Here is a 23766-nt window from a genome sequence, read left to right on the forward strand (position 1 = left end):
CTCTCTCTCTCTCTCTCTCTCTCTCTCTCTCTCTCTCTCTCTCTCTCCCCTCTCTCTCTCTCGTTAGCTTATTCGTCGTTCGGGTCAGACTGATCCGCGTGCCTGCACCCCTCTCCCCATCTCGCTCGTCCGTCCGTCCGCCGAAGTCGTTATTAACTGGTATTCCACCGGGAGTCGGAAGGTAATTCGAGTCCGAACACGCGAATGAAATTGGGTCTTACTTTGTATCGGTGTGCGAGCGCCGTGTACGTGTGCGAAGGTGCCACGAGAGCGACCGTAAGCGATGCGGAGAACGTGAGCGGAATCGAGACGAGTCCGGGACTCGCGTCAAGGACGACTCGCGGCAAAACGTGGCGAAAAGTAATTAATGACCATCGTCGGACTTCGAGGTGACTTCGCGGCACGTTTTTCATCCTTGCGCTTTTGTCCTTTTTATTGAAAACTTTGCTGCCAGACGAGAAAATTCCGTTCGAAACCGTCTTCGCAAAGTCTACGTCCTGAATCGTGTAACGAGAAATTCGACGACACCATGCATCCACACGACGAAACACCGTTCCGCCTTCGGAGCCAGAATCTAGAGCCTTCGACGTCGAAACAGGCATCCGGGTTCACGGTTGGCGTCGGATAATCGCACTCGAACGTCTCGAGCGCGGGCGAGCTGGCACAATACGCGGTGGAGATAGGTCGACCATGCGGCGAGCATAATTTTCAGACCGACAGGCTAGCCAATTCGGTTTCAGCCGGCCGAGCGAAATTGAATCCGACCCAGCAACGATCGCAGGAAGCATCGAAGCGACCGTCTCTCGAGCCTACATATCTCGACGGTGCCCTTTCAACGCGGTGTGCTTCTCATGCTCGACTTCCAACGAGAATTCTCACCGATCTGCCCTTGGACTTTGAAATAAGGCCACCCATAATCTTTCGATGCTTTCGTATTTCCTCCTTTTTCTTTAGCTTTGTACGTCTAACGTAAACAGGTCCAGATACTCGAGTTTATTACACCACATTTTAGCGATATCGGTATAGAAGCCAGGCGACGGAACAATAGCTCGCGAAAGAAAGGGTGTACGAGAGGAGCGAAGGGTCCGAAACGCGCACGATTTACTTTGCAAACGACAAGGAACTCCGTAAACTTCGAGGCGCCCCCGATGCGATACCCCCGTCTGAAAACTTGGCCAATAAGCGACGAAAACAAGAAAGAGGCGAGCCCGGAGGGTGGTCGGGCGGAGGGCTGCATAAACGTAAGCAGGTACGTTAACGGCTTCAAAACAGTCGAATATATTTCCCAGATCGACGCTGCTCTTTTCTCCTGGCGTCGTTCTTCTTCGCCTTTTCTTCCGTCTCAACTGCGATTACGGCGGGCGTACTTTTTCGTCGCTGTCCGTCGACGGGACCCGCGTCGAGTTCGGTGAAACTGGCAACATTCTCGAAGACAATCGCCGCGAGCGCCAAGCCCCTCTTGTAAACAGCTCGCGAACCGTGTCCCTGCGACTATTTCAACGGTCGACGAAAAACTTTCCCTTCGGATCGACCGATCTCGCGGCGAATAAATCCATCGAGTACTTTCAAGTTTCGCCTTTGACTCCGCCCCGCGTAAATGGACAGCTTTCCACGATTCCGAAGACGCGACGACTTTTCTCAACGATCAACCGGATGATTTCGAGGATCATCCTTGCGTCTGAGAATAATAAAACAGTTGAAAATCTCGACTTTTAGATGTCGCGCAACGTCTGGTTAGATTCCGAGTATTTTCGAAATCCTGCGTGTCTTCGTTCCGAACATTGCGACGTCGGCCGTTGGAACGCAAGAATCCCCCGCAACGCGGAAAACGGAGCTAATTCGAAACCACGCAACGTTTGGTGATCTTCCAGCGGCCGCGTGGTTGCAAAAAGTCTGGAGTGCGCGAAGCATGCGAGATCGAGGACGCCCGGAATTCGGCGGGGTGGACAGTGGGGTTGGCGAAAAAGTAGAAACAGATGGAACCGCGCGGGGATGGGGTTGAAAAAAAAGAGGGCGAATAAAATGGAAGGAGCGCAGAGCGAAACTCGGAGGTCCGCGCAAGCTGGCTGCAAGAAATAATTGAGGGAAAGGGATAAACCGGAGCCAGAGAAGCGTGGGTAGATGGAGGAAGGACAACGACAGAGGGCAGGGTGGAGGGAGGGAGGGAAGGATTGCAATTGTGGTTGCGGTACTCGCTGGGAAACGCGATTCACGCTCGTCGGAACCGATCGATGCACCGAGTCGACCGACAGCTGCGGCTGCAGCTGCAGCTGCAGGTAGAACCGAGCCAGCGAGCCTCGACGGAGAATCGACAGAGAGCTGTCGCGGCTCTCTTCGCTACGAATCGAAGCGAGGACGACGCATTAGCGCTCGTACACCGTTGCCTCCTGAACGTTTCGCGATAATACGCTTCCGCATGCGCGTTTACGGGTGTGTGGGTGAACGCATGCGAATACAAAGGCGGATGAAGACGCGTAGGTGAATGCATGCCTGGCCGCGCTATTCGAATAACACCGAATGGAGCACCGCACGAGATGATCCAGGCTCGCGCAATGCGTGCAAATATCACGCTGTAACGTTGCGCGTGAATTTACCGAATCCTTTTTGTACCACGAAAATCGGATGGGCGAGCAAGGTCACGCTGGCTTCGAACACCAAACTCGATGCGGATATATGCAGTACGTGTATCGTTCGTAAATATCGTATTCCGGTTTTGTTTGTCTCTCGTGTCTGTCCTCGCGCTACGTAGAAAACGATTATTGAATATATTTGCAATCGAGAAAGAAACGGCTCAGTAACGATCGTTTATAGATACATCTCAATAAAAGGTAAAGAAGATAAGCTCTTCCATGATTTTATTCCGCGATATGCGGAATTTCGTCGATCGATCGAAAAACGTCGGCAACGGTCGACCGCGAACGGTCTCGGCGGTTCAATAAATTGTTGGTTATCGCGCGTGACCAAAATTCGCGCGATTTCTAGCATCTCGATAAAAGTACCCGTTAACAGGAACATAAAATAAAATAACGGGAAAAAGACGGACGATGAATGCCGTCGATCGCGCCGGTAGATCCATCAGCGACGTCGACGCGCGAGCCGATTGACACGACGCGATCGAACGGAACGCTTTGCTCCCTCTTTTCGGCCGCGCGTACGGTTTTTAACGCTTCCCGCTCGACGAAGCGAGCTCGAGTGGGATCCGCGTGTCGGCGCACACTTGCAACGAAACGTGTAAATGACAGCTGTAACGAATGGCCTGATTAATTTGCTCCCCGGCACAATGATCGATCCAAGGGTAAAGTTTTTCATTTTCTAGGACGCGAGATTGCTTTCTAATGGGACATCGTACAACGAGAGTTCTCTTCGCGAGCATGCATTTTACACACCGACTAATTTCTTCTCCGCGCACAATGTTGTAAATAGAATCACCTTTCGCGCTGGCAATTCAATAATCACTGTAATCCTGAACATCCCGAAACTAGCGATGCGTTGTCCACGCAATGCGTAACACTCTCGTTTATCCTGCTCAGAATTCCGGAGGCTCTCGAGCAGGAAGATTGCCAAGTATTTCGTCGGAGGGAGCACCGAGTAACGCCGAGCCGTTCCGGAGCGTGCTGAAAAACGCGAACCGCGACGACGCGACGTATCGACGACCATATACGTCGAGGGCCATCGTCCTTATCGGCTCCTTCGAGCTTCTTTTTCCGCGCCGTTCGCTTTCCAGGGGAATCCCAATTTACCGGTATTCAAAACGGATAATAACTCCCACGAGCGAAGCACGTTTTTTTTTTATCGACCTGCGGAATTGGTCGATCGGCCCATCTACATACATGTATATGTATGGTACGCGGCCCTTCTCGCAGGTTCTGGTCGCTCGACTCTCCAGGAGCCATTTTTACGTTACGTCCAAGCTTCGACTGCGCTATCCCGTAAGATCTGAGAATTTACTTTACCGCGAGCGTGTACCTTCTCCCGCGGACGTGCGCGCGCCAAGTGAGAGAAACCAGAAAATCCAGGGTATAGAAAATTTATCGGCTACGAGAGTTCTCGGCTGCATTCACTCGACGCGCTTGAATCTCTGTTTTTGTGGACGTCCGCGAAGCAAAAAAAGACAACGTTTGAAAGAACGCCGTTCACCGACGCAACGCGTGCCAAGCGTTTGGATGGTGTAAATTCGTTCGACGCCGACGCCGACGCTGTCGGCGCTGTAAGTTATGGCGCGAAACCGCGCAGGAAATGTGATTCTCGCGACCGAATCGAGAAAGGCAGCGAGTGTCGTACATCAATTTGTGTCGAACCGTTCGCGAACTCTGGAACTAGCTCTGGAGCTCTTCGCGCGAACTTTAATTCGAACTACAGTCGAACTTTTCGGATCAGCGATACACGCAATTCGATCAGCGTTGCTCGGAACGCAAGGAAATTGTTAAGGATGCGCTTCGGATCGTGAATCGTCTACCGTTAGATTTCGATCGGGACGTTAAAGTGTTGGAAAGGTCCAATTATCGGACGTCGTCGAACGAAGCCGCTCCTCTCACGAGCCGTCAATCTATCGCTGGAGCGCGAACGACGCGACGTAACGAGCGGAAAGGGCAAAAGGACCAGCGGTTGGGCGTCCTGGAGCTAGCATTCCGAGGGGCAGGGGGCTTCGTCGACGATGTTGCCGGTCGAACGGCCGTCGACCGCCGATACGACCGCAACGACGTTCGAGGAGGACGACGTCGACGACAATAGCCTCGTGCTCGATGAAGCAACGGTGACAGCGATGGCGAGCCCGACGCCGACAGTGACGGCAACGACAATGCCGATGACGCTCATCAACGGGGCGCCATCTCCTGTGAATGGTCAGCATGGTCGAGCGTCGCGGCGCTCACCTCGCCCAAATTGATTTCGTCGCTCTATAGTCGATAGTCGATGGGATTACCGAGATCTGAGGAATTCGTCGATTTTCTCGGAAGAGTCCGAGTCGAGTTCCATTCACCTTGCGTTGCCGTATTTATTGCTTCTTCATATATTTCTGTGTACTTTTGTCTCTCTTGGGCGTGACCGATCTTTCTGTCGCGACAAGTTCAACTACATAGGTTTGTCAAGAATTCGAAAAAAGCTCGACGATCGTTTTTCGAACCGCTCCATTTTTATCTGAGAATTTTTTACAAGTGTGTCCATTACGCGAATCGCTCGATGCAGGTTCGTATCGAGCATCGAGTAATTTCAATACCGCGAGAGCTTATTACCGAGCACCCATTACTGGGGCCGCTATTATCGGACACTCTGCGCAATATCCGGCAGCGATAATTATAGATACATCAGATATTCGTAACGAACAATGCGACGCGGACGTACGAGTTATCGACTGCCATTCGCTGGATCCTGGCTAGATGTGTGCAGCAGCGTCGGATCGTCCCTAGTCAGACTCGTTATCGCGATAAACCGTGACCGCTGGTCTTTATCGGGATTTCTATTCGACGACGCTTCGATCTGAAATGGAGTCTATTAATTCGCACTCTTTTTCTCGTACAACCCGTTCAACTTTACTCGTCGTTGCGCTAACGACGGGTCACCATTCTCAGGACGGTGATTCGAGAACTTTGGTAATATCGAACGTCGCTAGTCAGATTCGTAACCACGATAAATCGCGGTGCGTGTCTTTACAGAGACTTTTCACTCCAGCTATAATACTTGTCATCATCGGACAATGGCGCATCGAATTCCATAAGCCGGCGGTGGTTTATCGCGACCGACCGCGTAATGTTTCGCGATCAAATATTAACGAGCGGTTATCGACGACGAGGTGATATTTTATTTAGTTCGCATGCTCGGTTTGCTTGTTCCATCGGCGTTGAACCGAACGAATTTTTCCCGGTTCGTAAAACGACGCCAATCGCATTAGCGACCGTCAGCGGCCGTCGTCTCGAAAGTATCACCTCTCGACGGTAATAGATTAGCGAGTCGCGCGACAGCAGCGGCCGCAATAACGGATACGAGACAAACACGTGTAACTCTCTTTCGTTTCCGATGCGGTATTCTTCTTGGCAGATTGGGGACAACAGGCTATCGCCTTAATGGTTCGTCAAGTTTCACTTGGGAAACAATTGTCGGAGACGGACTTTCCGATGATCGTGCAAAAATAAACCAGGTATACACGGTGTAATCGATCCAATCTTCGATACCAATTCCGAGCGTTGATCGAATAAGTCTGTTATCGACGTTGCGCGAACTAACGCTTCTGAAAATTTCCAAATTTTTGGGTGGAATTATCGACTCGTCACTTTTTGCTTCTGTAAAAACGTAATTTAATTTGTAACGAAAATCGAAATGTCCCTTCCTCGACGGTGGTAAAATATTACCTCGGGTGTCCGTTTAACAACGCGCGGTGATTTCGGGACGTTTTGTCGCGCGCAACATTCGACCGATGCATTCCGAACAATTTCAATCTCACAAAGACCCCATTGTTCTCGTTATTTCGGGAAATCTGTTTCGCGCACGGTCAACCGGATCGAGCCGTCCCCCGCACTTCGATTCATTCGCGTGTATCGGGTCGCTCTTATTTTGAACAGTTCGCGTCACGAGTCGATGACGCGTGAAGAGGGTAGCGCGAAGGGCCGTGTGGATAAACAAACGTCCCGATCGCGAATGTAAAAACATCGTTCGAGCATTGTTCGGACACTCGCCGGGGATTATTCGAGGCGTCGTTGGTTGTAACGGGCGGTCGCGCTCGGTATCTAACGACATTTCGCAACGACCGCGCGGCCGGCTTTGTGCTCGCACCAGTTTCGATGACAAAGCGAGACTCGAATATTCCCGGCGGTGGGCTGCCGTCGTTCGTCGAAAATTTTATCCGCGTCCGCGGTCCTCGACGCGCCGAAAAGCGGAAGGGGAGATAACGTGGCGCGACAAAAGGCAGCGAATTCTGAAAAACGAGGCGCAAAAAGGAGGGAGGGTGGTGGGTGAGAACAGCGTTTTGTTGAGCGAGGCGGAATATCTGTCCGTTTAGGTGTTGCTACGATGAAATAGGGATAACCGGAAAGCTCGCCGCGTTCAGCGTATTGCCTAAACTCGATGAACCGAGCTGTTGCGCGCCAATTCTGAGCCCAGAGGGAAAGTAATCTTCTCACGCTTGAGAAGGACATTGTTTCCCGTTGACATTACGAATTTTTAATAAGGTGCAATCGGTTACATAGGGCGATATCGGGCCATCGTCAGCCTCGAGTCTTTCGAGCGCCGCCGCCAGTAGAAACAGCGCGTAATGATCAGACACGGTATTCGTACATCCCATTCTCGCGATTATTCGACCATGAAACCGCTCCGCAATTGTTGGCGCGGCGTATCAACCCCAGAGACGAAATTTTCATTATCGATTCGATGCTCGGCGAACGCTTCACGCGGGTGTACATATTTCACGGCAAATTGTACGTGGGTCGCGTTCGTTTGTTCGACTTGTCTCGGAGCGGCGAGCGAGGAGGTTCCCTACGTAAGTTCATTGTTTAACCAACCGCTACGGCGTACGGAGTTTGAAGCAGCCTTGAGGGAGAGATTACGGGAGATAGTCCGCTTCGCACCCTCCTCGTAAACTCGGAGCACCGGATACAGCGTGTCGGTACCATGAAATTCATGACACCGATTGTTCGGATAATAATTGATTATTGTAACGATAGCATCAGTGGCGAGGATCGATCTTAAAAAGTTGACGACGGGCGGCCGCGAAGCTATGAATTATCGATTCCTCGCGAGTCAGGCACGACTGCTCTATACCACCGCCCCGTCTCGTTTTTTCCACACTCTAAAGTCAACCGTACCCGACGTACTCGATTTGGTGGCATGATCGATCGATCGTGGAGAATCTCGCGAGCTTTCGCGAGTCCCTTCGACTTTGACCGAAGAACAAGAAAAAGTAGTAGATCGCGGGATCGAAGCAAAATAACTGCGAGCGATGTCCCGCTCAGGGCTGAATTAAACCATAAGCTTCGGATGCTACATCCCAAGGGTCTCCAAAGAGTAATTCGAAGCTATTCGATGAAACTCGAGCACAAGCGTGAAACGTCCGTTGTCGAATGCCATACGGTAAACAATTTACGGTTTTACTTGGAAAGGTACGACTCGGTTTTCTTTAACTTTGTTTTCCTTTTGAAAATATCATCCGGGGCTTTGCGGTACCTGTAGCTCCCAGAGCTCCGCGTAATCTTAATACGGCGCTGATCGTATCCCCGCCGCCGCAAACCTCCAACGTTCTACTTTCGACGCCAATCCCGGCCAAAAGTATCAGCTATAAACGCGCCGAGTCTCGCACTAGCCCGCTAAATCACCCTCTCCGACAAGTGATGTTTTCATCGCCCCTCGAATGACAACGCTTGAACAGAGATTAATCACCCGTCGAGGAGGGTTGAGTGAGGGCGCAGAATTGGACCGTTAGAATGAATTTTTTTTGCCTAAAATATGTGTCGCGCAGGATCACGTGTAAGTGTTATAAAGTTCGTTTATTGGCGGCCTCGTCCCCTCCCCACCGCTTGCCTCGCTCGATCGTCGTTACACCGGTCGACTTTTGCGCGATAAGTCATCGCTTGACAAGTAATATTTTTATCGTTTCTGAAAGTGACATTGCTCGAAGGAAGATTAATCGTTCGACGGGTCCGGGATGCGGGTGATCGTTATCGATGGAAACACGTGGAATGTAGGGGGCGCGATGGACTCGAAATCGCGGGTCGAGAAGAGACACCGTGACCCGATTATTTCGAAAGGTTTCTTAAATTAATGAAAGAATTGATATATCGTTCAGGTATCGCTAAAGAAATCGCAAGCATACTCGCGCGGGTTCGCCAATTATTCTCTATATTGATTTTGGCGTATCCATTCGGTACGAAACTAATGAAATATTTCAAATAGAAGTACGATATTTGAAATCATTCGATTTATTGACAAATTTCCAGACAAATGCAATTGATTAAAACACAAGTTCAAAATATATATATTCAAATAAAATTTATTTCCTGTTCAGAGGTTATCGTGTATCGCTTTGGTAAGCAGCGAGTAAAATATTTGATTGAAAAATATATGAAACCGTCCCATGCAATCAAAATTTCGCAAACTAATACATTTAATTACAAACTGAACTGGGATGTATTAACAACAAAAATCGTATATTTCCAGTAATGATAACCGTTCCGGAATGTTCTGTTTCAGGGGAATTTTACAGCAAGGCAGAAAAAATTACGACGAAGCCATTCTGAGTTACCAGCGAGCGATCCATTTCCGACCTTCGTTGGCTCGTAAGTAACGTCTCGTATGTATAATAATTGCAACGTATTATTTTACGCGTTATTTAAAATAGCGAACGCGTTGAATGTGTCCTGTTTCTAATAAACCACCCCCTATACTCGTAGCGTATCCGGTGGTGTTTGCCATACACTCGGAGAAATATTTACTCCTAGCTCGCCAGTGGCCGATATATTGTTTCGAGTTAAGTCGCGGTCGAGAGTTCCCGGCTTTCGTCCGTCTACTCCCGCAACGTAAATATTAGTCCTATTTATTTTGTCTCTTTCGCGGCCGTACGCTGTCCGCGATTTTTCTGATATTCTGAAAATATCAAAGCAGATTGGGCACGTATTTTCTCGAGATCTGCGAACCGTTTGCGCAACGAACACAAAGTGTCGCGACTAAACGGATTAACGTTCGAATTAAACGCGTCGCTCGTTCCATTGTACATCGTTCGCTTCTTCTCTGTATGGTACACTCGGTAAGTGTGACCACCGCGGAAACCCTGAGGATCGGTTTCTTTGCTTAACGAGCCATCTTGTGCCCAGGAGGGCGAATCGTACGGTCGTGGGTACGCGGTAAACCTCCGCGAAGGGAATAAAGCACGCGCGCAAGGGGTTGGAAAGGAACCGAAGGTCTGTCGTTTGTCACGCGGACGGTACGTACGATCCCCGTACGACGATTTACTCGGGCCGTCCTGGGAACGGTTCATTATCGAACAAATGCTCGGTCGTGTTGCGATATTGATCTTATTTTCCGTTTTCCACTTGCCTCGCGTATTTATTTTTCTATCTGGATCTCGAGCAACCGGTTCGATGGTCACCGTTTTACGAGCGCTCGTATCGAATTCACTGAGACGAATGTTCGCCGCTCTTTCTTTATTTTCAGTAGCCGCGCTACGGAACAAATCCCGATCGGGTGTTGTCCAACACGTCTACGTTCAGGTTAAATTCCAACGATAAAAAACAATCCAGAGCAAAACACTCTCAACACCGCTGGAGATCAGAGGTGTAATCTACGATCCATTAATAAGCATACGATACCGTCTGCTGGACAACTCGGTAACTAGACGCAACGGAGATACGAAACGTCGCGACAAAACGCGAGGGAATTTCGATAAGCGGATAAAACCGGAGCTCGGCGGACCGGGTTCGGGTAATCGGTACAGGGTGAAAGATTGGATCTTACGGAATGGACGCATTCCGTTGCGTTGGTATTCTTGGCCAGTCGCGGTTGCTTTATATGCACGGACTGGTCCGCTTATGGATGCAAATGCGTTCCGAGAGCAAAAGCGTGGACAGCGAAATGCTCTCGCCTAGCCGTGGCCGGCTTTCCGCACGGGCCGAGCATATTTCCCTCGACGGAATTGCGTTATAATTGTTCCGTGGTAAATTTGCCGTGTAAACAGCATTGATAAAGCGGCTTTCCCGCGGCGTAAGAATAATGCACGAGCGACGTATGACTCGCGCCGTGACTTCGTTTAAAAATACTCGTTTGCAGCGCAAACGCACCGACGTTTTAACGAGCTTCCTGCGACGATATATTCCCTAAACGTCTTAAACAGAAATCGTGGGAGGATGCACGAATTACGACGCGGTTCCGGTGAGTTAAGAAATGTCCTTTTTAAATGCTTTGAAACGAAAAATTATCGTTCGCAATGGACGGTGTCCAGATTCAAAACTACAAACAACTCTGAACACAAACTTTCCGTTCGCAGCGTTCGCGAACAGATCCGTTCAAGAACGGAACACACGTGTAGCCGCAACCACACGGAAACGGATCACACGGACTCACGAAATTCGCTTAAACTGTGGTACACGCGTCGGAACAACCGTCGGAGAGTCAATCAGAGACCGAGTCGCTGGAGGAGAGTTTGCCAGAGATTAAGGGATTCACCGACTGAGAGAGTTAAAGAGTTTACAAGCGACCGAGACTCTGGAAGTTATGTTTTAGCGTATTTTAGTAAGTTGTTAAACGAATTTCCAGTTGCCGACGAGAGAGAGAGAGAGATCTCGTTTTATTCAATCCGTCCGTCCGCTACATTTCCACCGTAATCACGCTTGACACGCTGCGGGTATATTGCGATCTAATTGTAAGAGAACTTTAATATTTGTAACGATATCGTAATTTTTAATCCGTTTACGTTCGTCGAACTCTAAATAACCCGAGGCCCGTGTGTAACATTCTTATTCCCCAGAGAACCTCAAACCCGAAGAGTTTTGTTTCGCCTCTTTGTAATCCGGGCGACCTGTTACGTTACAATCGCAAGCATCTCGTGAGCTGAAAAACAAAATTATCCCGATCGATCGCATGGAAAATAAAAAATAGGACAACGATGCGCGGAGTGGATGGGCGGAGATAAATGGACGTGGATCGGCGAGCTTTTCGCGGAACAATCGGACGGGCGTGATATATAAAGCGCGCCTACAGGATGTGTATTAAAAGTTTCGCCAGGTTTATGAAAGGCGTCCGGGAACGTAATTTAACCGATCTCTTCCGTTCCGAGGGCTTTGGTCGTGTAATTTTATCGCCATCGTAAAACTCCCTGCGCGAATCCCGCTCGTTGGACGATATGGAAACTTGGCGTTTTAAGCTGTACCGTGCAAAGAGACATCGGTAAACTTCGTTACCAGCCCCGCTTCTATCGATGCTATCGGCGTTTCGCCTTTGTTTTTCTCCCTTTCTATTCTTTCTCTTTTTTTTTTACGGTAGCTTTTCCCTTTTATTTCGGCACGCTTTGTTCCCTTCGCGAGACATTCGAATAGAGGACACCTCTAATTCGGCGTTTAAAAGGTTCGCGGGTCGATGGCAAATTAATTTAGCTTCGAATGGACAAATTCATTTCGTAATAAAATGGCAGGACATTCCTGCGTTAATATCAGAAACAAAATTTTAAAAAATTATGCCTTGTCATTCGTTGTGTCCATTGTTGATTGCCATCAAAGAAGGGATATATTAAAAATTGCTACATTCTCTCCGAGCAATAGTGATTCCATATTTATTGTCTGCAGCGCTTTTGAATTCCCTGGAGTGTCTCGCCGTCGTTAAAATAAAATAGGAATATTTTTAGTAATTTACGAATCCGTGTTTCGGTTGCTCGGGATGATTATGAGCCTTAAAACTAGCTCCGACAAAGGTTCTCTGGAGGCGAATGTAAACTAACGAGGTCAAACGTTGCGAGCAGAAATCAGCCGCGTAAAAAGAGACCGTCCAGGTGTCGAATTACGATTCACGGTTCCATCGGGACCGCGGAACAAGGTAAAACAAAGGGAAAAATGCGGAGAACGTAACCTCGGTGGAGCTTTCATCCGATGGAGATGAGTCAAGCATTGACCTTTTCCGTGTTCTAACGCGAACGAAAGTAGACCCGGGAGACCAATGAAACGAGTGGCCCTTTCAGCTACCTTTAATTATAATCCGGGCTTTAAATTGCTCGCGAGAAGTGGAACGACTTTCGATTGTTAGTCGGTCGCCGAAGTAAGAGAGAGCGAGCGAAACGGCGTCGGGGAAGAAGAGGAGTGACGAGAAAAGAAAGAAAGGAAACGACGTCGAGGGTCCTTTGTAGCAATTTTCGCGCCTTCTGCACGGAAAAATTCGAAGCGGAAAAAGAAAAAGTCTTTCTGCCCGGAGGAACTTTTCCCGTAGCGGGGCGCCACAATTAAACCGACTCGCGCGCGTTGAAATCGTTACGCGCGCGTTGAAGCCAGCTTAACCGTGAAGCCGGAGCCACGTAACCGGCTAATGTGGCTCGAGCACTTTCATCGATAATCACCACCCCGGTGACAAACGCTCCAAGTGGCCGCCAAGTGTTTGGAGTAAAAACGCGCGAACGTCGAGTTAACGTGCAAGTATTATTAATAAAGACTAGCCTCGAGAGATCGGTCTTCCAACGCTCGCGGCCTCTCGCTTTTATCGGAACAGCTGCGACACGGTATCTCAAAGAGTTATAATTCGAATTATATTTACCTACTCGTTAGCAATCCACGACGATGCTGGTACACGTGCAATTAAACACGAGACAAGAAATTGCCTTTAACGGAACGAGAAAACGTATCCAACCGACCAAAGCGAATCTTACCCGTTATAAGGCGGACCCTGATGGAACTCTGATCCGTCCGTCGTTCGTCGCAATCGGTCCGACGAACGGGTTCCCGACGTTCGAGCTCGATGTCGAAAGAACAGCGAGAAGCGTTTTGAAGGAGGGCAAAGTTTGCCGGAGGTTTGGTCGACGTTAGGGGTAAAAAAATAACAGTCGAAGCACTTGGTTGTCGACGGTCCCTTTGAACCGCGATGTCTCGCAGGAAACGCCTCCGGGCCGGAGACTTACTGCGACAGAAACTTTCCAGACTACCTCGTTCGCCTGCGTACGTAAAACGCCTTGCGCGATACACAAGTGACTCAATTAAAGCAACCAACTTCCAACGGGAAGCGGAGAGAACCGACGAACAAACAGACGTGTCGGCGAGCACTCGGCGAGCGTACACCCGCCGTCTCGTGTCTGTACACAGCCGACGGCTGGCTGAGCGAACCAAGAACGGGGCTTGGGAACTTTACTACGCTCTCGGTTCTTCGCGATCTTACCGAACAACGACGATTAAATTCACCAACTTCAGCTTTGAGAGGTCATCGGCACCCAGTACTCAAAGTAGGGCACCGCCCGTGCACGCTCGAACGGGATTTAAGTAACTCGAAGTAACTTTACTTTGCCCCTCTATTTACAGGACACTGATAGCCTCTGCTACTCGTTATTTAGACACGCGAGTTTGGATGTATTCGTCAGTTACACGTAGAATTATTTGCGTTTGAAACGAGGGACCAATAAAATATTAACAAATATCGGAGAACTATTTTCAGGTTAGCATGGAAATTTTACAAAGCTCGGCACGAACTACTACTAATTCTTCGCAATATAAAATCTGAATACGGAATTCAATGCAGAAGCATTCGTTCCTAACTAGATTAATCGTGACGGGCACGGTCTCTAACCACTACGAGCATTCGAAGTAGCGCATCTAACTGGTTGGCCGAACGTTCGTAATTTCGCGCGGATTATTTAATTAGAAACGACACTCGCTGCTTGTACCTCGCGCTCTTACGCGCCGCGTTGTTCCTCGATCCCCGTTCCCTGGCTCTTCGCGTCATGCTAAACGTCATTAGCTCGAGCAGAGCGCGTGCTCGAGCCGCCGGCACAGGAATCTCACCAACGACTTCGCTCCCTTTCGCTCTCAACCTTCCGATTTGAGTTCAAAATGCCTCGAAATTACGCGTCGAGTGTACGTTTGAATTTTAAGCGGATTCGCTGTCAAGAGGGAATCGGAGAGAGGAAAATTTAACGTTGAAACGGTGTACGGAAGTCTCTTAATATTTTCAATGACCGATACTCTTGACAAAACAGTTTAATAGCTTCGGTAATACGACTTTGCGTTACTTCATCTTTGCAAACTTTCCATAATCTTGTAAATTATACGATACAAAGTGTACGTACAAGCAGTGTTGGATTTACGTTTAAAGAGGCCCTTTTAAGTCAGTGATTGGATATAATATATTCGTATTAGTTTGCAAATGTGCGCTACGCGTGTCTGACCAAGCGCCGGCATGTACTACTTGCGCCAGTCTGGTCTGCGGACCATCTACAAGGTATATCGTTGCGTCGTTTAACATCTCTGGAATTCTCGTCAACTCCGAAACATGACCTTTATTTCATTAAGTGGAAATGTAGAGGAGTCGGTGAGCAACCGTTCGAGCTTCATCCATCAAACTGTCGCTGTCTCTATACGCAACAAGACGGATAGATAGATTGATTATCTTGGGACAGTATCCCTCGAGGATATAAAATAATATCATTGTATAACGATAATAGCACGACAGGCGGAACATATCAATAATACAGTAATAAACTTCACGATTGTTACAAGTTTGAAAATTAATGCACTATCGAGCCCAATGCATTATCTACGAGTTAGAGTCTCTCGTAACACTATGTACGTTAACTTATTCGTAGTTTTAAACGCTCTTGATTTCTACGGCAAAATTTGATTAATCGCTCGCCCCTTTCCCTCCCCCTCCAAACTTTTTGGCCATCAGAATTTTACGCAGTCCTACGGGGCTCGCGATTTCCAAAACCGTTGACTCCCAATATCGATCACCGGAAAATTAGATGGATTGCCGAGGCAATATCTTAATAGCGAAGGTGATCAGCACGCCGAGGACTTTCTGCACGCGCCTGAAGAACGTCAAGCGGACGTCGTCGTTCGTCGTACTTATCGTTCGCCGATGAACTGGTGCGCGAACCGTGAATATTCCATTAATCAGCGAAATTAACAAGACCGTTGGGACTGGTAGTGGGCGAACGTTTCGGATGGCGAGGGGCGGGGTTATCGTTTGATTAATTACGCTCACGCTGCACTTTGTATTTATCTCGAATCTACCCATTCGACGCTTCATACTTCCGAATCTCGCCAAACGACGCGTCGGAACGTTCGCGTATTCGAATAAAATAAACGTAAAACTCGGACAACAGGTCTCAGCAGAAATTGCTCGGAATAAATAGGGCTACGAAAGGCCGAGCGAATCCAGCGTAGGTACATTCGAGACTCGATTAAGGACACCCTTTGCCTTCGACCAACTGTTCTCCGGACACGGGAGTCCCGCAGCTCCGAACAAGCTTCGAGATTCCCGATTGGATCGTACGAAATTAGCCGGATTGCCGTACGAGCACTTAACACGATTGATTTGCCCGAACACGGCAATTCGGTCAAGGACTTCCGCTGTTCCTTACCGCAACTCCCTACGTCCAAGTCTTCCATCCAGACTAAAATACACGAAGGAGTCGCGATCAGGATATCCAGGAAACCGGAAGACGATATTCGCGAAATTGCTTAAAGAAATTATAGTTGCGAGCTCTGCGTTCGAACTGAAAGCCTAACGGGCTAAGTCCATCGTTCTATCCGCGGAGAAAGAGAAATTCATTCTTTAAACGTTCAGAATAGGAGCCCCTCGTTGATACTCAGAAACGAATTTCAATCGATCCGCCTGAAAAGTCGCGCGCCGAATAGAAGTAGCGCACGTTGCGCTTTTTTCGGTACTCGAGAGCACACCGACCGCTCTCGTTTACCTCGCAGGTGAAAGTTTCCCCTTTAAAAGGTTTTTTCGCCAGGGAGTTGGATAGTCGCAGCGAATTTCGAGGGTAGCCACTACTAAGTCTACGAACCGCGCCCGTTGCCTCGCTACTTTTTTTATCCGACCCTTAACTGGCCCTCGGGTCCCTGCGATATCCTCTTCCAACGTGACGCGTATGTACCGCCACGGGGTGGAAAAAAGAGCAAGGGAAACTAGGAAGAAGCGACACAGGAGACGGACTGGGTTAGGTCTGGTAAACGCATTTAGGTACACACGGAAAGTTCGGGCGTGCACAAACTTGCGCTTAGACACGCATACACGCCCGAGCGCATATAAACAGACTAGATACACGGAAACTGTAAACACACGTATCGACGGGCTCACACATTTTCACCTCGACCGGGTCGATAGAGCTCGTGTCCTGGTGTACGTTCGGCGCAGGGTATCGTAAACGAGCGCGATTCGCGGATATTTTCAGCTGACGAAATAATACGAGGGTCATCCCGACGAAGTCGTCTGCGAGTCAAGACGTCGCGACGGCTGACGAGGCGCATTAACATCATCCAACGTTTAAATCGCGTCTAGAAATAATTTCGTCTCGATGACGATGCAACCGATGGAGTTGGATCGGTTACCATTCAACGAAGATACTATGATGATTCGCGCTTAACAAGCTTAATCCTCGTAATTAATGACGTGAAACCAAAATGTTTAGAGCACGACTGACCTAATTAGACGCAGAAAATTCAGAACCGAGCATCGGTAACGTTTCCCCTGAGCTTGATAATTCGCAACTCGAGCGTTGCATGTCATCTTCACAGGATTTAGTTCAAAGCTCGACGCGTGGATCTCCGCGACAGCGCGAAACCGCACGTCGCGATAGCACCGCGAAACAAAATGTCGGAACTGGAACGGGAACTTACTTCCGTCGTATTACTCGAGATCTGCCGGCAACTAATTTTCACCACTGCCTCGGGATAATTTAGACGAGAACAAGTCGGTTTTAAAAATCGGATACGTAGAAGACGTATAATAGCGAACAAAAGTTGCGTGCTAATATTTGATCAAGTCTTAAGGAAGAAATTCAACCGCGGATAATTAACGCAGGGTTCTGTCTAACAGCGCGGAGGTTTGCGAAGCGGAGGGTTGTTGTTTCGCGCGGTACCGTCCGCAATCGAATTAACGAAAATTATACACAATAACTCTGCAAATGGTATTTTATGGCGGTGGTTCAACGAAAACGCGTTTCACGGACTGGTTAATGTCTGACGCGCTATTTCGGCCGGAATCCGTTCCAGGCGCGACGTCGACGCTCGGCATCGTAACTCCCGCAGAATTTCAATTTAGTTCAACTGAATTTTGATTTAACGTTAGCGGCCGCGAATTGCTTGCTTCTTGCGGCCCGCCCCCCTGCGATCCCCCGACCCATTAAACACCGTGCTACGGCATTTTATTTATTCATTTTCATGGAGCGCGCGGCGATACGAAGGATGATTGAAAAAAACTTTCTTACTCGTTGGTCGTTTCTAGAAATTGCGCGGTTTAACTCTCGCAACGATGGAAGACACATAATTTGCCTTATAAATGTTAAAATATACGAAAATAAATGTCACGACTCGAAACCGGATTTAGCGGGTGATCTTGACAACGGTTTGGGAATACTAAAGCTCGCTGTTGTTCCGCGAACGTTGTTGGAAGCAAAATCGCACGACCAAGAGAATACGTACGTTGGGTGCCACGGCAACTATCCTCAAATCGATAGCCGATCGGTCCACTAATTATTAGAACGAGCTGTGTTTTTAAAGCCGGACAATTACGAGCGATTTGCGTCGCTAACGGGGGGCAAAAAGAAGAGCACGGAGAATCGCGAAATTTCGCTATCAATCGGGACGCGAGTCATCTCGCTTCGCTACTCCTGCGTGGCCTTTTATCGACGATTATAGATTGAAATTGGCAACGATCTAGGACAGACAATTTCACTAGCAACGTTGCCCCGCGATACTACCAGTGAAATATCGCGTCGTCCATACCCAAGAACAAGAAGCCAAACAAGCTTATTTTTAGGCTTATTTTTCATTTAGACTCCTCCAGGCTAATATAAGAGTTAATATACGAACGAATAAAAAATTTGCTGCGTATCGTCTTCGCGGTTGCTTCCGAGGGGCAATGCCACATAGAAAAGGAGCGACAAGTTCGAAATGTGGCGCGGAGTCGACGTAATCACTCGAGACTGAGGAGCGCGCAAAGAAATGGCACGATCGAGCACCGTCTGAGGGAACGGTCGGGTTAACCAGGAAATTGCAAGGCACACACAAAACTCGACTGCACGATGGAATCTTAATTCTACGAGCGCCAGAGTTGAATTCACTCCTAGCGTGTCTCCTCCGTCTCTCTTCATCTTCGCGGCGTCTTCTCCGACGCTACCTTACTTCTCGTCCTCTCCCATCCCCTAAACCCTTCGTCTCTCATTCCGCGGGACTCGCGCGTCTTATTCTCTCCCTCTCATTCGTAATTAGGAAGCAAACAGAACGGCGGTCTTGCCAAGTTGGCGGAGTCGGAGATGAAACAGCAGTTTCCGTCCGGCCTGTTCTTCTTTCGACCTCGCTAGTCGACCATACCGATCATTGGACGTAGCAGTAGACGAAGTGAGATGAAAATATCGATGCATCGCTATCGGCTAGCTAGCTGGAAACAAACGTATGGCCGTCCGCACACGAGCGAACGACTCGCTAACCAGTAAGTTTGTGATTTCAGTCACCAACCAACTACGTTTCTTTCGAGTAGCTTCGTGTGCGGACGGCCTAAGAGGTGTTCGGAAAAATTTGTATCCATCGGTTGTCGTTAAAATTTTCCCGCTCTCGATTCTCATTCCTCTTTCTGCCGCGCTATCTCCCTTTGCGGTCGCAGGGTGTCGATTCGACTCGCCGCGAAGACCGTATCGTGCACACCAGACGGTTTTTATTCTCCCATCGTCGGTCGAGGAGCTGGTTCGTCGCGAATGTTTTTCCGCGAGCGAACTCGAGAAGTCGCGGAAACGAGTGTTTTTCGCACGGTGATATATCGCCCGTTCCGCGACCGTTTTTCTTTTTTCCCTCCTGGTCGCATATATTAGACGGTGTACTTTCGAGTTGTTATTTCTGATATTCCTTTACCTCGAGTCGACACGCGCGCGGTCAGGATCTATTGTCCGTCGGACGGCTGAAGTATTACGCGCAAAATGGATCGCGGACGCTCCATTTAAGATACGGTCGTTGATCCGCCGAATAAATATAAAACGGATAAATGAGTATCTCTATAGAATCATGTACTTCCGTTCTTAGACGTGAGAGAAGGAACGCGTTTGTTCCTATATCGATTTTCGATCTTTTCTTAGAAAAGTTTCTACAAGACGTTTGGTTTCCGGAACCGCTTTACATTCCCAAGAACTTTCGTCCATTACTTCCATTTAGCTCGTTTTCTTTACATCCTCTCGTCGTATCCCTGTCGACAAATATCTTCCCTAATAACCCTGCCCGTATATTTCAAACTATCCAATCCCGTGTTCATACCCGAGTTTGTCTGCAAATTTCAACTAAATTCCTCGTGCTCCCGTGCGTAGAATTCCGCTCCGTGTCAATAAATCGCTCGATCGATCCGTCTACTTTGACGTCATCGTACGTCAGACATGTTCGCACCCCCTAAGACAACGGTTCTCAACCTTGTTAGCTCGTGATCCTATTTAGGTGTAGTTTAATTATCGATCTAGAAATTTTCTTTCGCGTGTCCGAATAGCTAGCATCGACTCTTGAATTATTTTCGTAACGTAAAGTAATTCGTAAGTCGAAACGGGCATCGACACGTGCGAACGGGAGATTCTACACTCCCGTGTAGAATCACTGCTCTCAGAGACTGGTTTCACGAAACGATTTGCTGGTAGGATGATCGCGACTCGCGAGACCGATCGACAGGGGATAATCGTTCGTCGCGCCGAGTTTCTACGGGAAATCAATCGCACGAGTCGAGGTGAACCGGTCGCCACGGATGCAAAGCATCCCCGTAATTCCGTGTACCGAGGCAATTGGTTCGGAGAATGGAAAATCGACGATGCGCCTCGGAATCCCCGATGCGGGATTTCGCCGGCAGATACGATTACTTGCTCGTCCACTGGCAAAAAGAAATATCGTTCCTGGCCGTCCAATCGTAGTAATTGCCAGCAAGGTAATGCAATCCGATGCGCACACGAGCCACTTTTCTTCCCCCCCTCCCCCTAGTTTTTGTTGGCCGCGGCGAAAGCTATCGCAGTAAATATCCCGTCGATTGGGTCCTAACGAATTTTACAGATCGCGATCGACGAGAGTCTGGTTGCCACGAGAGATCGTAAGGATGCGACGAGAACGTACGCACGGTGTCGGACAACGATTATTTCGAACGACAATCGTACTGCACGTTTTTCGCAACAAAACGGTAGAATATAAACTAAGAATTGGTAGGAAAATGTTGTTGCGCTGCCCCACGAAAACACTCGTTGAATCGTAACGGGACGTGACAAAATGAGATCGAAATAAATGACAACGGAAAGCGCTTGAATTTATTTTAGGAATATTTTCAGCGTTCCTTCGACGAACGACAAACAAGCGTCGCGTCGCTCAAGCGTTCCTTCGGTGAAACGCAGTTCCGTTGATTACCGTCGAACAATCGGAATCCCGCAAAACCCGCGCTGCTCCCGGGGCGAGATTGCAAATGACACTTGCAATTGCGGTGAAACGCGTGAATCTAAAATGTCCGGCCGCCCCCTCGACGAAAATTCGACGCTTTCAATTAATTATACGCGGTTGAAACGTTCGGTTGTTACCTTTCCCCGCGCTTTCCTATGCGTAAACGGTATATATGAAATGTGGGCGAAATACGTGCGGATGAACGCCTGTCGCGATGTCCCGAATGAAAACCTGTCTTTCTTCTAGACCAAGGAACCAAAGGAACCAAAGAAACCGCCCTAGATATCCGTCTTCTGGTGAGTTCATCAACGGGACGAGCTATAATCATGGAAAGGTACTCCTTCGAATTCTCGCAAATTCTTTCCACCGCGGTTGACGGGCAAAGTAAGATTATCCGCGACTAATCTTGCCAGTTTTTTTTTTTACAAAATTCCAGCTCCGTCGTTCGTAGCTCGTTCGACGATATAAAAGCGGGCGTGGAATTACTTATTCGACCACGTTTCGCGGAACTCTTCGAACGCGAACGTTGGCCTGTCTCGTCGAATTTTCCCTCTCTCTGTTTCTCTCTGTCTTTGTCCATCCCGGTGCGACGTTTAATTAACAAAAAGTTCCCGTTAAGACCAGAAACTGGAGCGTCGGAATGGCAATTTCCTGGTGGGAGCTGCGGCCTTCAGACCGGAGGAACCGCGACGGTACCTATGCTTCACATTATTTTGAATAAGGAACGAGGCGGGAGCCTGGCAATCCATTTTCCTCGCCACGGTCCCCCGGGATACTCTATAGAATTAGAGTATCCGAGCTCCCTTGCCCGTGGATACGGTTTGCGCGACGTTTATACATGTACGGTATCCCCCGGTACGCCTTCTGTCGGGTTACCGCGAATGTAATATCTTAAAACGCCGTCCGCCGTCGGTCGACTGACGGATTACGCGGGGAATTGCGCCAAGCGTTTCGTAAGCGGAACGCTTAGGACACGCTCCAAAGTCGATACGTGATATACAATCCGGTAGAAACGCGGCTGAATTCCTTCTCGAGACGAGAGATTCCGCGTGCGATGTAAAACTGTAAAACGCTCGCGTTCGTTGCAAGGGTTGCGTTCGAACGTGGAACGCGTGCACGCGATCGCAAACAACCGAGAACGTAAACAATCAAAGTAAAGAAAACATGAAATACGAGCTACGTTTCAAGCGGGTACGTTTCGATGGCCCTTCGATCGTGGAATTAATTAAGTTTGATGTTTACCCTAGACCTCTTGGCAGTGTGGATCTTAACTCCTCCGGGTCGTACAGAACAAATCTAGTTAATTTTAATCTCGTTGCGAGAATTTCCAACATCATCAACGAAATCCCCTGAATTGGTCTACACTTGGATGCATGTTGGTGTCTACGTTAACTGTGCACAGTGGGACAAAACGGTTTTCCGCGATTAAAAATCGGTTTTCATGAATCCGAAAAATGGAAAAATTGTTTACGTACATGGATAGAGGACAAATTGCTGTTTTACGTAGTGGCGATTCGTTTTTTTATATTTGCTGCCTTTTTGCCATGGTGTTCATTCAAAGTCAGTCGAAATTCGCAAAACGCTACGATTCTAAAAAAACTTTGCTTGGAAAGACGAGATTCAAACGAATATTTGACACCCTGTCAAATTGATTTATACTAATACAATATCCCCAAAGTTATAAGTTTTTGATCGCCGAGAGCCGTTTCGTTCCCACCGTGCGTCGATGATTACGCAACGTAACGTATTCGCTAAAGGTGCTCGAGAAACATGTTTTTGTTAACATCGTAGCTACGAATTCAAGCTGCTATTCTTGTACAATTTCCATCGACTTACCCCGACAATTACTTCTTCTCGTAGAGTCGCGTCGATGAAACCTACCCCCAAAATTCTACGTCCCGCATCTTATCATGGAAACGACCAGTCGCCAACCTCGTTCGGATGCGCTAACCCATCGACATCGCCGAGATATCGAGGCGATATCGGAACCGACTTTTTGCTCCGATATCAAAGGATTTCGTTAAGCAAATCGGATTTGCGTCGACGCGATAGCGGCGCCTGGAAAATTTCTCAATCACACGGCTCGTTAATGCGAGTCCCTCTCGGCGCGTGTTTATATTGCGCAACTCGAGAGTAAACGTCTTACGTCGGTGTTGGAATATCGCGTGGGATGATATTGGGATTAGCAGCCCGTTTCCACGAGCTCGCTATATTACGCTTAGCGCGTCGAATGGCTACTACCGTCGAAAGTTAACCCTCTCGACGACCATAACCGTGCCGGTACGCTTCATCGAAGCGGTCGCGTTACGCCCCACAGAGCCCGAGAAGCGATGGAATTCGGAGGTCTCAGGCAAAGGTGAAACAAAAAAAAAAAAATTCGTCGTCGAAAGTTGCTTCGAACGAAGGAACGCACCCTTCGACCTATTCTGCTCCGTTGCTCCTTTTCTTTTCTCTTTCTTTCCACCGGTATAATAGACCCACCGAGGCGACAATAAAAGTGGAAATAAACTTTTTAATACATTTCACTTTGGCCTCGTTATTCCAGGACGCGGCCTCGGAGAGCGTCCCGGAAGAATGCCTCCCAGAAACTTGAAATTTTTAATTAAAGTTACAGTCGACCGCGGTTTTTTGTCCGTCTCGACGACGCTCCGGGGCTGGCGCGCGTTCGCCTCGACGCCGTCGGCTGTGCGATCAACGGAGACAACAA

General features: G+C 48.6%; 1 protein-coding gene across 3 annotated transcripts in view; it reads left to right on the forward strand.

The window, feature by feature from the left end:
* Window positions 1-23766, forward strand: part of LOC128876337 (protein O-mannosyl-transferase TMTC2) — a 158350-nt gene that overhangs the window by 108591 nt on the left and 25993 nt on the right. For all 3 annotated transcript variants that reach the window (XM_054122606.1, XM_054122604.1, XM_054122605.1), the window contains exon 6: window positions 9175-9260. In XM_054122606.1, the coding sequence (XP_053978581.1) occupies window positions 9175-9260 (86 nt within the window). The remainder of the gene's footprint in view (window positions 1-9174; window positions 9261-23766) is intronic.

Source organism: Hylaeus volcanicus, chromosome 5, assembly GCF_026283585.1.
Source record: "Hylaeus volcanicus isolate JK05 chromosome 5, UHH_iyHylVolc1.0_haploid, whole genome shotgun sequence".
In the NCBI taxonomy this organism is placed as follows: domain Eukaryota; kingdom Metazoa; phylum Arthropoda; class Insecta; order Hymenoptera; family Colletidae; genus Hylaeus; species Hylaeus volcanicus.